We start from the raw sequence: 14,670 nt of genomic DNA, 5'->3' as shown, positions 1-14,670 counted from the left end.
TGTACTGTATCATACCGCTCTGTGTCTTGCTAGTAGCCTGGGTTAACTGTGTGTGTACTGTATCATACCGCTCTGTGTCCTGCTAGTAGCCTGGGTTAACTGTGTGTACTGTATCATACCGCTCTGTGTCCTGCTAGTAGCCTGGGTTAACTGTGTGTGTACTGTATCATACCGCTCTGTGTCCTGCTAGTAGCCTGGGTTAACTGTGTGTGTACTGTATCATACCGCTCTGTGTCCTGCTAGTAGCCTGGGTTAACTGTGTGTGTACTGTATCATACCGCTCTGTGTCCTGCTAGTAGCCTGGGTTAACTGTGTGTGTACTGTATCATACCTCTCTGTGTCCTGCTAGTAGCCTGGGTTAACTGTGTGTGTACTGTATCATACCTCTCTGTGTCCTGCTAGTAGCCTGGGTTAACTGTGTGTGTACTGTATCATACCTCTCTGTGTCCTGCTAGTAGCTGGGTTAACTGTGTGTGTACTGTATCATACCTCTCTGTGTCCTGCTAGTAGCCTGGGTTAACTGTGTGTGTACTGTATCATACCGCTCTGTGTCCTGCTAGTAGCCTGGGTTAACTGTGTGTGTACTGTATCATACCGCTCTGTGTCCTGCTAGTAGCCTGGGTTAACTGTGTGTGTACTGTATCATACCTCTCTGTGTCCTGCTAGTAGCCTGGGTTAACTGTGTGTGCTGTATCATACCTCTCTGTGTCCTGCTAGTAGCCTGGGTTAACTGTGTGTGTACTGTATCATACCTCTCTGTGTCCTGCTAGTAGCCAGGGATAGCTGTGTGTGTACTGTATCATACCGCTCTGTGTCCTGCTAGTAGCCTGGGTTAACTGTGTGTGTACTGTATCATACCTCTCTGTGTCCTGCTAGTAGCCTGGGTTAACTGTGTGTGTACTGTATAATACCGCTCTGTGTCCTGCTAGTAGCCTGGGTTAACTGCATGTGTGTGCACTGTATCGCATACCTCTCTCTGCAGGCTCTGTGTCCTGCTAGCAGCCTGGGTTAACTGTGTGTGTACTGTATCATACCTCTCTCTGCAGGCTCTGTGTCCTGCCTAGCAGCCTGGAGTTAACTGTGACTGCAGCTTGTTAGCGTCCTGGAGGTGTTGGTCCTGCAGTGAGCCCAGTCTACTCTGCATCTCTCCCTGGGACTTCTCCAGTAACTTGCAGACTGCTGTTCAGACTGGCAGTCTGCTCCCTGGAACTGAGAGGGAGGACAGGTGGTCAAAAGCACATGGATGGATAGTTCAATAATAATAAGGGAGTCAGTTGTACTTCAGCTTGCGGTCAACAATTCAACTGCTCTCTCCGTCCTCCATCCTCTCCTTCCCTCCTCTCCATGCTGCCTCTGTCCCAAGTCAGCTCCTCCACATGCTGCTGTTGAAGCCCTCACACCCACACAGCTGGCAAATAGCTGACAGGTTATCCACCCACACCGTACCAGGCGAGCACAACCCCCAATAGCACTAGATTCATCCTGCCTCCGATAGCGCTGACTGGGATGAAGGATTCCAACATGTTGACTGGCAGCAGAGACGTGGAGACTGACAGAGAGCAGAGGCAGCTCAAACCTGGTTGACTCTTTCCAGCGTCTCTGCTGACAGGGCAGTAGACCAACAACCATGCCCAGGTCTGCATGTTCAGAACAGAGACTGAGCTGCTTAATAAAGGAGCCAAACAGTCAGTCTGTCCTGCCTTTGTGAATGCAGCTCAGTGTGAGGTGGTCAAAAACGGTAACCCTGCTGCAGCTCAGTGTGAGGAGGTCAAAAACGGTAACCCTGCTGCAGCTCAGTGTGAGGAGGTCAAAAACGGTAACCCTGCTGCAGCTCAGTGTGAGGAGGTCAAAAACGGTAACCCTGCTGCAGCTCAGTGTGAGGAGGTCAAAACGGTAACCCTGCTGCAGCTCAGTGTGAGAGGTCTGAAACAGTAACCCTGCTGCAGCTCAGTGTGAGGAGGTCAAAAACGGTAACCCTGCTGCAGCTCAGTGTGAGGAGGTCAAAACGGTAACCCTGCTGCAGCTCAGTGTGAGGAGGTCAAAAACGGTAACCCTGCTGCAGCTCAGTGTGAGGAGGTCAAAAACGGTAACCCTGCTGCAGCTCAGTGTGAGGAGGTCAAAAACGGTAACCCTGCTGCAGCTCAGTGTGAGGAGGTCAAAAACGGTAACCCTGCTGCAGCTCAGTGTGAGGAGGTCAAAAACGGTAACCCTGCTGCAGCTCAGTGTGAGGAGGTCAAAAACGGTAACCCTGCTGCAGCTCAGTGTGAGGAGGTCAAAAACGGTAACCCTGCTGCAGCTCAGTGTGAGGAGGTCTGAAACCGTAACCCTGCTGCAGCTCAGAGGTCAAAAACCGTAACCCTGCTGCAGCTCAGGGAGGTCTGAAACAGTAACCCTGCTGCAGCTCAGGAGGTCTGAAACAGTAACCCTGCTGCAGCTCAGGGAGGTCTGAAACAGTAACCCTGCTGCAGCTCAGTGTGAGGTCTGAAACAGTAACCCTGCTGCAGCTCAGAGGTCTGAACAGTAACCCTGCTGCAGCTCAGAGGTCTGAAACAGTAACCCTGCTGCAGCTCAGAGGTCTGAAGCAGTAACCCTGCTGCAGCTCAGAGGTCTGAAACAGTAACCCTGAGCTCAGAGGTCTGAAACAGTAACCTGCTGCAGCTCAGAGGTCTGAAACAGTAACCCTGCTGCAGCTCAGTGTGAGGTCTGAAACAGTAACCCTGCTGCAGCTCAGAGGTCTGAAACAGTAACCCTGCTGCAGCTCAGAGGTTTGAAACAGTGAGGTCTGAAACAGGCAACCCTGCTGCAGCTCAGAGGTCTGAAACAGTAACCCTGCTGCAGCTCAGAGGTCTGAAACAAACCCTGCTGCAGCTCAGAGGTCTGAAACAGTAACTCTGCTGCAGCTCAGAGGTCTGAAACAGTAACCCTGCTGCAGCTCAGAGGTCTGAAACAGTAACCCTGCTGCAGCTCAGTGTGAGGTCTGAAACAGTAACCCTGCTGCAGCTCAGAGGTCTGAAACAGTAACCCTGCTGCAGCTCAGAGGTCTGAAACAGTAACCCTGCTGCAGCTCAGAGGTCTGAAACAGTAACCCTGCTGCAGCTCAGAGGTCTGAAACAGTAACCCTGCTGCAGCTCAGAGGTCTGAAACAGTAACCCTGCTGCAGCTCAGAGGTCTGAAACAGTAACCCTGCTGCAGCTCAGAGGTCTGAAACAGTAACCCTGCTGCAGCTCAGGAGGTCTGAAACAGTAACCCTGCTGCAGCTCAGAGGTCTGAAACAGTAACCCTGCTGCAGCTCAGAGGTCTGAAACAGTAACCCTGCTGCAGCTCAGAGGTCTGAAACAGTAACCCTGCTGCAGCTCAGAGGTCTGAAACAGTAACCCTGCTGCAGCTCAGAGGTCTGAAACAGTAACCCTGCTGCAGCTCAGAGGTCTGAAACAGTAACCCTGCTGCAGCTCAGAGGTCTGAAACAGTAACCCTGCTGCAGCTCAGAGGTCTGAAACAGTAACCCTGCTGCAGCTCAGAGGTCAAAAACCGTAACCCTGCTGCAGCTCAGAGGTCAAAAACGGTAACCCTGCTGCAGCTCAGAGGTCTGAAACAGTAACCCTGCTGCAGCTCAGTGTGAGGTCTGAAACAGTAACCCTGCTGCAGCTCAGTGTGAGGTCTGAAACAGTAACCCTGCTGCAGCTCAGAGGTCTGAAACAGTAACCCTGCTGCAGCTCAGTGTGAGGTCTGAAACAGTAACCCTGCTGCAGCTCAGAGGTTTGAAACAGTAACCCTGCTGCAGCTCAGAGGTCTGAAACAGTAACCCTGCTGCAGCTCAGTGTGAGGTCTGAAACAGTAACCCTGCTGCAGCTCAGAGGTCTGAAACAGTAACCCTGCTGCAGCTCAGAGGTCTGAAACAGTAACCCTGCTGCAGCTCAGTGAGGTCTGAAACAGTAACCCTGCTGCAGCTCAGTGTAGGTCTGAAACAGTAACCCTGCTGCAGCTCAGTGTGAGTCTGAAACAGTAACCCTGCTGCAGCTCAGAGGTCTGAAACAGTAACCCTGCTGCAGCTCAGTGTGAGGTCTGAAACAGTAACCCTGCTGCAGCTCAGAGGTCTGAAACAGTAACCCTGCTGCAGCTCAGAGGTCTGAAACAGTAACCCTGCTGCAGCTCAGAGGTCTGAAACAGTAACCCTGCTGCAGCTCAGAGGTCTGAAACAGTAACCCTGCTGCAGCTCAGAGGTCTGAAACAGTAACCCTGCTGCAGCTCAGAGGTCTGAAACAGTAACCCTGCTGCAGCTCAGAGGTCTGAAACAGTAACCCTGCTGCAGCTCAGAGGTCTGAAACAGTAACCCTGCTGCAGCTCAGAGGTCTGAAACGGTAACCCTGCTGCAGCTCAGAGGTCTGAAACGGTAACCCTGCTGCAGCTCAGAGGTCTGAAGCGGTAACCCTTCCACTCGGACTCCTCCTTTGACACCTAGAAGTGGAACACTTGTAGAAGTCTTACATCAGATGGAGATGAGTGTTTCCTAAAATGTCCCTCCCATTGTATAGGCAGTTGGGCTTCCTCGCTTAGTTCAGTTAGAAAGGTGGATTCGCACCCCACCGGGACCTAGCTACAGGAATGAGACCCAGTCTGCAGTAAGCCGGGCTGCGGTAAGCAAAAAGCAACACTTGGCAGACCTTACCACTGTCACTTCTGGATGTCATTGCTCTGTGTGGTGACATATTTCCTGGTGTAGCGGCTAAGGTGTTCCGTTGACCATCAGGGATAACACCCCCCTCCAATCTGCTGTGTCTGCGGTGTGTGGACCCACCTGTCCAGAGTCCGTCTCCAGTCCGTGTAGTCTGTTCACCAGGGTCGTCTTCTCAGAACGGAGACAGTCACACTCCTGCTGCAGACTGGAACAGTCCTTCTGAAGACGCTCCAACTCTCCTACAGAAACAGGTCATTATTATAGCAGTCCTTCTGAAGGCGCTCCAACTCTCCTACAGAAACAGGTCATTATTATAGCAGTCCTTCTGAAGGCGCTCCAACTCTCCTACAGAAACAGGTCATTATTATAGCAGTCCTTCTGAAGGCGCTCCAACTCTCCTACAGAAACAGGTCATTATTATAGCAGTCCTTCTGGAAGGCGCTTCCAACTCTCCTACAGAAACAGGTCATTATTATAGCAGGCCTTCTGAAGGCGCTCCAACTCTCCTACAGAAACAGGTCATTATTATAGCAGTCCTTCTGAAGACGTCCAACTCTCCTACAGAAACAGGTCATTATTATAGCAGTCCTTCTGAAGGCGCTCCAACTTCCTACAGAAACAGGTCATTATTATAGCAGTCCTTCTGAAGGCGCTCCAACTCTCCTACAGAAACAGGTCATTATTATAGCAGTCCTTCTGAAGGCGCTCCAACTCTCCTACAGAAACAGGTCATTATTATAGCAGTCCTTCTGAAGGCGCTCCAACTCTCCTACAGAAACAGGTCATTATTATAGCAGTCCTTCTGAAGGCGTCCAACTCTCCTACAGAAACAGGTCATTATTATAGCAGTCCTTCTGAAGGCGCTCCAACTCTCCTACAGAAACAGGTCATTATTATAGCAGTCCTTCTGAAGACGCTCCAACTCTCCTAAGAAACAGGTCATTATTATAGCAGTCCTTCTGAAGGCGCTCCAACTCTCCTACAGAAACAGGTCATTATTATAGCAGTCCTTCTGAAGGCGCTCCAACTCTCCTACAGAAACAGGTCATTATTATAGCAGTCCTTCTGAAGGCGCTCCAACTTCCTACAGAAACAGGTCATTATTAGGTGAGTCCTTCTGAATTCAAAACACTGGCAACTTTTATGCTGCAAGGATAAAATAACAAAGTACAACAACAACAACAAAAAATGTGTATTTTGGCTAGCGTATAGAGAGAGAGGCTGCTCTAATTCCATATGATGGAGGATAATGTAGGGAATTGATCAGGAACACCCATCAGGCTCTGTTAGAAAGGTTAGGGGTTAGCATAGTATCGTACCTTGTAGCTCGAGGGCTCTCTGCTGGTGCAGGCTCTGCTGTTGGAAGGTGGCCTGCAGGGAGTTGATCTCCTGTTCGTATTTCGACGCAGCCTGACGCCACTTCTCCAGCTCGGCCGTGACACCTCCCAGGTCCCTCTGCAGGGCGGCGATGTCTCGCTCCCTCTCGGCCGTGGCGGCCTCCATGGCGTGGTGGAGAACTAGCACCTCCTCCTGAGCAGAGTACAGCTCCTCCTGTGTGCTGCTGATGCTGCTCTCTCTCTGCTCCTTCAGCTCCTCCATGTCGACCGCTAGCTTCCCCAACTGACCTGGAAACAGATGGTATATCCGTTCATATACACTATATAATATACAACATCTCTCCCCAACTGACCTGGAAACAGATGGTATATACACTATATAATATACAACATCTCTCCCCAACTGACCTGGAAACAGATGGTACATACTTACATACACTATATAATATATAATATACTCTCCCCCCAACTGACCTGGAAACAGATGGTATATACACTATATAATATACAACATCTCTCCCCAACTGACACAAACAGATAGTATATACTTTCATATACACTATAATATACAACATCTCCCCAACTGACCTGAAACAGATGGTATATACGTTCATATACACTATATAATATACAACATCTCTCCCCAACTGACCTGGAAACAGATGGTATATACTTTCATATACACTATATAATATACAACATCTCTCCCCCAACTGACCTGGAAACAGATGGTATGTATACTATATAATATACAACATCTCTCCTTTGACCTGAAACAGATGGCATATACATATGTCCTATAGCATACTCCCCAACCACAGGCCTGGAAACAGATGGTATATACACTATATAATATACAACATCTCTCCCCAACTGACCTGGAAACAGATGGTATATACACTATATAATATACAACATCTCTCCCCAACTGACCTGGAAACAGATGGTATATACACTATATAATATACAACATCTCTCCCCAACTGACCTGGAAACAGATGGCATATACACTATATAATATACAACATCTCTCCCCAACTGACCTGGAAACAGATGGCATATACACTATATAATATACAACATCTCTCCCCAACTGACCTGGAAACAGATGGTATATACGTTCATATACACTATATAATATACAACATCTCTCCCCCAACTGACCTGGAAACAGATGGTATATACTCTACTATATAATATACAACATCTCTCCCCAACTGACCTGGAAACAGATGGTCATATACACTATATAATATACAACATCTCTCCCCAACTGACCTGGAAACAGATGGCATATACACTATATAATATACAACATCTCTCCCCAACTGACCTGGAAACAGATGGCTATATACACTATATAATATACAACATCTCTCCCCAACTGACCTGGAAACAGATGGTATATACGTTCATATACACTATATAATATACAACATCTCTCCCCAACTGACCTGGAAACAGATGGTATATACACTATATAATATACAACATCTCTCCCCCAACTGACCTGGAAACAGATGGTATATACACTATATAATATACAACATCTCTCCCCCAACTGACCTGGAAACAGATGGTATATACACTATATAATATACAACATCTCTCCCCCAACTGACCTGGAAACAGATGGTATATACACTATATAATATACAACATCTCTCCCCAACTGACCTGGAAACAGATGGTATATACACTATATAATATACAACATCTCTCCCCCAACTGACCTGGAAACAGATGGTATATATCACTATATAATATACAACATCTCTCCCCAACTGACCTGGAAACAGATGGCATATACACTATATAATATACAACATCTCTCCCCAACTGACCTGGAAACAGATGGTATATACACTATATAATATACAACATCTCTCCCCAACTGACCTGGAAACAGATGGTATATACGTTCATATACACTATATAATATACAACATCTCTCCCCAACTGACCTGGAAACAGATGGTATATACACTATATAATATACAACATCTCTCCCCCAACTGACCTGGAAACAGATGGTATATACACTATATAATATACAACATCTCTCCCCCAACTGACCTGGAAACAGATGGTATACTATACACTATATAATATACAACATCTCTCCCCAACTGACCTGGAAACAGATGGTATATACTTTCATATACACTATATAATATACAACATCTCTCCCCAACTGACCTGGAAACAGATGGTATATACACTATATAATATACAACATCTCTCCCCAACTGACCTGGAAACAGATGGTATATACACTATATAATATACAACATCTCTCCCCAACTGACCTGGAAACAGATGGTATATACTCATATACACTATATAATATACAACATCTCTCCCCAACTGACCTGGAAACAGATGGTATATACACTATATAATATACAACATCTCTCCCCAACTGACCTGGAAACAGATGGTATATACACTATATAATATACAACATCTCTCCCCAACTGACCTGGAAACAGATGGTATATACACTATATAATATACAACATCTCTCCCCAACTGACCTGGAAACAGATGGTATATACACTATATAATATACAACATCTCTCCCCAACTGACCTGGAAACAGATGGTATATACTTCATATACACTATATAATATACAACATCTCTCCCCAACTGACCTGGAAACAGATGGTATATACACTATATAATATACAACATCTCTCCCCAACTGACCTGGAAACAGATGGCATATACACTATATAATATACAACATCTCTCCCCCAACTGACCTGGAAACAGATGGTATATACACTATATAATATACAACATCTCTCCCCCAACTGACCTGGAAACAGATGGTATATACCACTATATAATATACAACATCTCTCCCCAACTGACCTGGAAACAGATGGTATATACACTATATAATATACAACATCTCTCCCCAACTGACCTGGAAACAGATGGCATATACACTATATAATATACAACATCTCTCCCCAACTGACCTGGAAACAGATGGCATATACACTATATAATATACAACATCTCTCCCCAACTGACCTGGAAACAGATGGCTATATACACTATATAATATACAACATCTCTCCCCCAACTGACCTGGAAACAGATGGTATATACACTATATAATATACAACATCTCTCCCCCAACTGACCTGGAAACAGATGGTATATACACTATATAATATACAACATCTCTCCCCAACTGACCTGGAAACAGATGGCATATACACTATATAATATACAACATCTCTCCCCCAACTGACCTGGAAACAGATGGCATATACACTATATAATATACAACATCTCTCCCCAACTGACCTGGAAACAGATGGCATATACACTATATAATATAGAACATCTCTCCCCAACTGACCTGGAAACAGATGGCATATACACTATATAATATAGAACATCTCTCCCCAACTGACCTGGAAACAGATGGCATATACACTATATAATATAGAACATCTCTCCCCAACTGACCTGGAAACAGTCGTGTAATGTAAACAATAATATATACGGGCGGTCAGATGTGGGTTGCCATACACAAGCTTGCTGGTTCGATTCCCACCCCAAAGCAGAGCTGCCCTAATAACTATATGGAATAAGGAAAACTCAGGGCTGCCGTAAGGGGAGTGGGTGGGTTGATATTTAGGTACATCTGTTTGTTACGGTTACTGTATGGTAATGTATCTGTATGGTATAGCAATGTAATGTATGGTATAGCAATGTAAATGTAATGGTATGGTATTGGTATTGTATGGTATAGTAATGTATGGTATGGTATAGTAATGTAATGTATGGTATAGTAATGTAATGTAATGTATGGTATGGTATTGTATGGTATAGTAATATATGGTAATGCAATGTTTGGTACAGTAATGTAGTATAGTAATGTATTGGATGTAATGTATGGTATAGTAATGTAATGTATGGTTATAATGTAATGTATAGTATAGTAATGTATCTGGATGTAATGTATAGGTATAGTAATATATAGGTATGGTATAGTAATGTAATGTATAGCAATGTAATGTATAGCAATGTAATGGTATAGCAATGTAATGCATAGTAATGTATAGCAATGTAATGTATAGCAATGTAATGTATAGCAATGTAATGTATAGCAATGTAATGTATAGCAATGTAATGTATAGCAATGTAATGTATAGCAATGTAATGTATAGCAATGTAATGTATGGTTTAATGTAATGTAAGGTATAAGTAATGTAATGTGTGGTTTAATGTAATGTATAGTAATGTAATGTAATGTTTAATGTAATGTAAGGTATAGTAATGTAATGTGTGGTTTAATGTGATGTATAGTATAGTAATGTAATGTAAGGTTTAATGTAATGTAAGGTATAGTAATGTAATTTGTGGTTTAATGTAATGTATGGTATAGTAATGTAATGTGTGGTTTAATGTAATGTATAGTATAGTATAGTAATGTAAGGTTTAATGTAATGTAAGGTATAGTAATGTAATGTGTGGTTTAATGTAATGTATGCTATAGTAATGTAATGTGTGGTGTAATGTATAGTATAGTAACGTAATGTAATGTAATGTAAGGTATAGTAATGTAATGTGTGGTTTAATGTAATGTAAGGTATAGTAATGTAATGTGTGGTTTAATGTAATGTATAGTATAGTAGTAATGTAATGTATATGTAATGTATGGTATAGTAATGTAATGTAGTTTAATAGTAATGTAATGTATAGTAATGTAATAGTATAGTAATGTAATGTATAGTAATGTAATGTATGGTATAGTAATGTATTGCAATGTTTGGTATAGTAATGTAATATATAGTAATGTAAAGTATGATGTAATGTAATATATAAGTAATGTAATGTATTAGTAATGTATGGTATAGTAATGTATGCAAGTATAGTAATGTAATATATAGTAATGTAAAGTATAGTAATGTAATATATATGTAATGTAATGTATAGTAATGTATGGTATAGTAATGTATGGTATAGTAATGTAATATATAGTAATGTAAAGTATAGTAATGTAATGTATAGTAATGTAAAGTATAGTAATGTATGGTATAGTAATGTAATATATAGTAATGTAAAGTATAGTAATGTATGGTATAGTAATGTAATGGTATAGTAATGTAATGTATGGTAATTGTAATGTATGGTATAGTAATGTATGGTATAGTAATGTAATGTATAGTAATGTAATGTATGGTATAGTAATGTGCAGTATAGTAATGTAATATATAGTAATGTAAAGTATAGTAATGTAATGTATAGTAATGTAAAGTATAGTAATGTAATATATAGTAATGTATGGTATAGTAATGTAATATATAGTAATGTAAAGTATAGTAATGTAATGGTATAGTAATGTATGGTATAGTAATGTAATGTATGGTATTGTAATGTATGGTATAGTAATGTATGGTATAGTAATGTAATGTATGGTATTGTAATGTATGGTATAGTAATGTGCAGTATAGTAATGTAATATATAGTAATGTAAAGTATAGTAATGTAATGTATAGTAATGTAAAGTATAGTAATGTAAAGTATAGTAATGTATGGTATAGTAATGTAATGGTATAGTAATGTATGGTATAGTAATGTAATGTATGGTATTGTAATGTATGGTATAGTAATGTATGGTATAGTAATGTAATGTATGGTATTGTAATGTATGGTATAGTAATGTGCGGTATAGTAATGTAATATATAGTAATGTAAAGTATGGTATAGTATTGTGATGCATAGTAATGTATGGCATGGTAAAGTAATACAAGGTATAGTAAGGTAAGATATACTAATGTAATGTATGGTATAGTAATGTAGCATTTTGTATAATACTGTATGGTATAGTAATGTATAGTATAGTAATATAAAGTATGACATAGTATTGTAATGTAATTTATGCCACAGTAATGTAATGTATGACATAATGTAATTTATGGTATGCAATGTAATGTAAAGTATGTTAGGATAATGCAATGCATGGTATAGTATTGTAATGTATGGTATAGTAATGTAGATAGGTACTGTATCGATATAGTATGTGGCAGAGGTATTCAATTCTGACCCTACGAGGCCGGAGCCTGCTGGTTTTCTGTTCTACCTGATAATGAATTGCACCCACCTTAATGTCTAAATCAGTCCCTGATTAGAGGGGAATCACCCACCTAATGTCTAAATCAGTCCCTGATTAGAGGGGAATCACCCACCTAATGTCTAAATCAGTCCCTGATTAGAGGGGAATCACCCAGCTAATGTCTAAATCAGTCCCTGATTAGAGGGAATCACCCACCTGATGTCTAAAGGTCTAAATCCGTCCCTGATTAGAGGGAATGACCCACCTAATGTCTAAATCAGTCCCTGATTAGAGGGGAATCACCCAGCTAATGTCTAAATCAGTCCCTGATTAGAGGGGAATCACCCAGCTAATGTCTAAATCAGTCCCTGATTAGAGGGGAATCACCCACCTAAAGTCTAAATCAGTCCCTGATTAGAGGGGAATCACCCACCTAAAGTCTAAATCAGTCCCTGATTAGAGGGAATCACCCACCTAAAGTCTAAATCAGTCCCTGATTAGAGGGGAATCACCCACCTAAAGTCTAAATCAGTCCCTGATTAGAGGGAATCACCCACCTAAAGTCTAAATCAGTCCCTGATTAGAGGGGAATCACCCACCTAAAGTCTAAATCAGTCCCTGATTAGAGGGGAATCACCCACCTAAGTCTAAATCAGTCCCTGATTAGAGGGGAATCACCCACCTAAAGTCTAAATCAGTCCCTGATTAGAGGGGAATCACCCACCTGATGTCTAAAGTCTAAATCAGTCCCTGATTAGAGGGGAATCACCCACCTAATGTCTAAATCAGTCCCTGATTAGAGGGGAATCACCCACCTAATGTCTAAATCAGTCCCTGATTAGAGGGGAATCACCCAGTCTAATGTCTAAATCAGTCCCTGATTAGAGGGGAATCACCCACCTGATGTCTAAATCAGTCCCTGATTAGAGGGGAATCACCCACCTAATGTCTAAATCAGTCCCTGATTAGAGGGAATCACCCACCTAATGTCTAAATCAGTCCCTGATTAGAGGGGAATACCACCTAATGTCTAAATCAGTCCCTGATTAGAGGGGAATCACCCACCTGATGTCTAAAGTCTAAATCAGTCCCTGATTAGGGGGAATCACCCACCTAATGTCTAAATCAGTCCCTGAATTAGAGGGGAATCACTCACCTAATGTCTAAATCAGTCCCTGATTGGGGAATCACCCACCTAATGTCTAAATCAGTCCCTGATTGGGGGAATCACCCACCTAATGTCTAAATCAGTCCCTGATTAGAGGGAATCACCCACCTAATATCTAAATCAGTCCCTGATTAGAGGGAATCATCCACCTAATGTCTAAATCAGTCCCTGATTAGAGGGAATCACCCACCTAAAGTCTAAATCAGTCCATAAACTAGTACTATACTCTAATGTACTGATCCATACTATACTCACTCTATAGGTACTGATCTGCACTATACTCTAATGTACTGATCTGTACTATACTCCAATGTACTGATCTGCACTATACTCCAATGTACTGATCTGCACTATACTCTAATGTACTGATCTGTACTATACTCCAATGTACTGATCTGCACTACACTACTCCAATGTACTGATCTGCACTATACTCTAATGTACTGATCTGTACTATACTCTAATGTACTGATCTGTACTATACTCTAATGTACTGATCTGTACTATACTCACTCTGTAGGTACTGGATCTGCTTGGCTGACTCCTCAGTCTGCTGCCTGTTACTCCTCCTCTCCTCCTCCAGTAAGGCCTGGAGCTCCAGACACTTCTGCTTGCCTGTGTTGGCCAACTCCTGGGCCTCCAGCAGCTCTCTGTGGAGGTGGTTAATCACCTGCTCTGTGTCCCCGGGCTCCAGGTTGGCGCGACTGAGCTCATCTGAAGAGAGGAGTAGACAGAGGGGACAGTTAGACAGGGACACGTAGTGGACAACAGAGTAAGACACCAACCCAGACTCGTCTGGAGAGAGGACAAGGTAGTTAGACATAAGGACAGACTGGGACATACACAAGTTTGACTGAGTTACACGCTCTACAATCTTAAGGTGAATGTACTTCGTTTCCAAGACGCTGAATGGTTCCATTAAAAAAAAAAATCTGCCCTGTGGGCGTCTGGGGGTCCGTGCTTCACCACCACTTATAACTAGAGGTGTCAAATAAATTTTATCCAGCTCAAGAGTCCAGCTATACATTTGGTTTGCTAACTTGCTAGCTAAATGGCTAAGTGGCTAAATGTCAAGATCAAACTTCAAATGGTAACAGCAGAGACATTCCATCCCTTCCTGGATCAAGATCCCTGTTGAAATAGCGTCCCTTGTGGGCACATTTTGGTAATACCGATCTGCAGGAATGCTTTTGGGTTGCAGAAAATCACCCAAAATGACCAACCTACGCTAAATGCTTCAGTAAGAGGTCAATGTCTGTGTCTGTAATTTTTTGGTTTATCATCCCAGCAACCCCTAGACTAAAGATGAAATTACAGAACACTCACATCTCCCACAAGCAGCAGACTAACACACGGATTCTACGGCGTAATGGAGTCCAGGCCGGTTTGAAAATCAACAGCAGACTGTT

The 14,670-nt window shown here is 42.5% G+C and overlaps 1 protein-coding gene across 1 annotated transcript; it reads right to left on the bottom strand.

The window, feature by feature from the left end:
• Window positions 1-4,374: 4,374 nt before the first annotated feature.
• Window positions 4,375-13,975, bottom strand: LOC135537223 (sarcolemmal membrane-associated protein-like; the record flags this gene model as incomplete). Its single annotated transcript, XM_064963408.1, has 4 exons — window positions 4,375-4,455; window positions 4,796-4,914; window positions 5,995-6,300; window positions 13,775-13,975. Coding segments are annotated over 4 exons (707 nt in total), but the record flags the coding sequence as incomplete, so codon positions are not given.
• Between the last annotated feature and the right edge of the window lie 695 nt (window positions 13,976-14,670).

Source organism: Oncorhynchus masou, unplaced genomic scaffold (assembly GCF_036934945.1).
Source record: "Oncorhynchus masou masou isolate Uvic2021 unplaced genomic scaffold, UVic_Omas_1.1 unplaced_scaffold_7272, whole genome shotgun sequence".
Taxonomy (NCBI): domain Eukaryota; kingdom Metazoa; phylum Chordata; class Actinopteri; order Salmoniformes; family Salmonidae; genus Oncorhynchus; species Oncorhynchus masou.
This window is presented reverse-complemented; position numbering and strand designations above follow the sequence as displayed.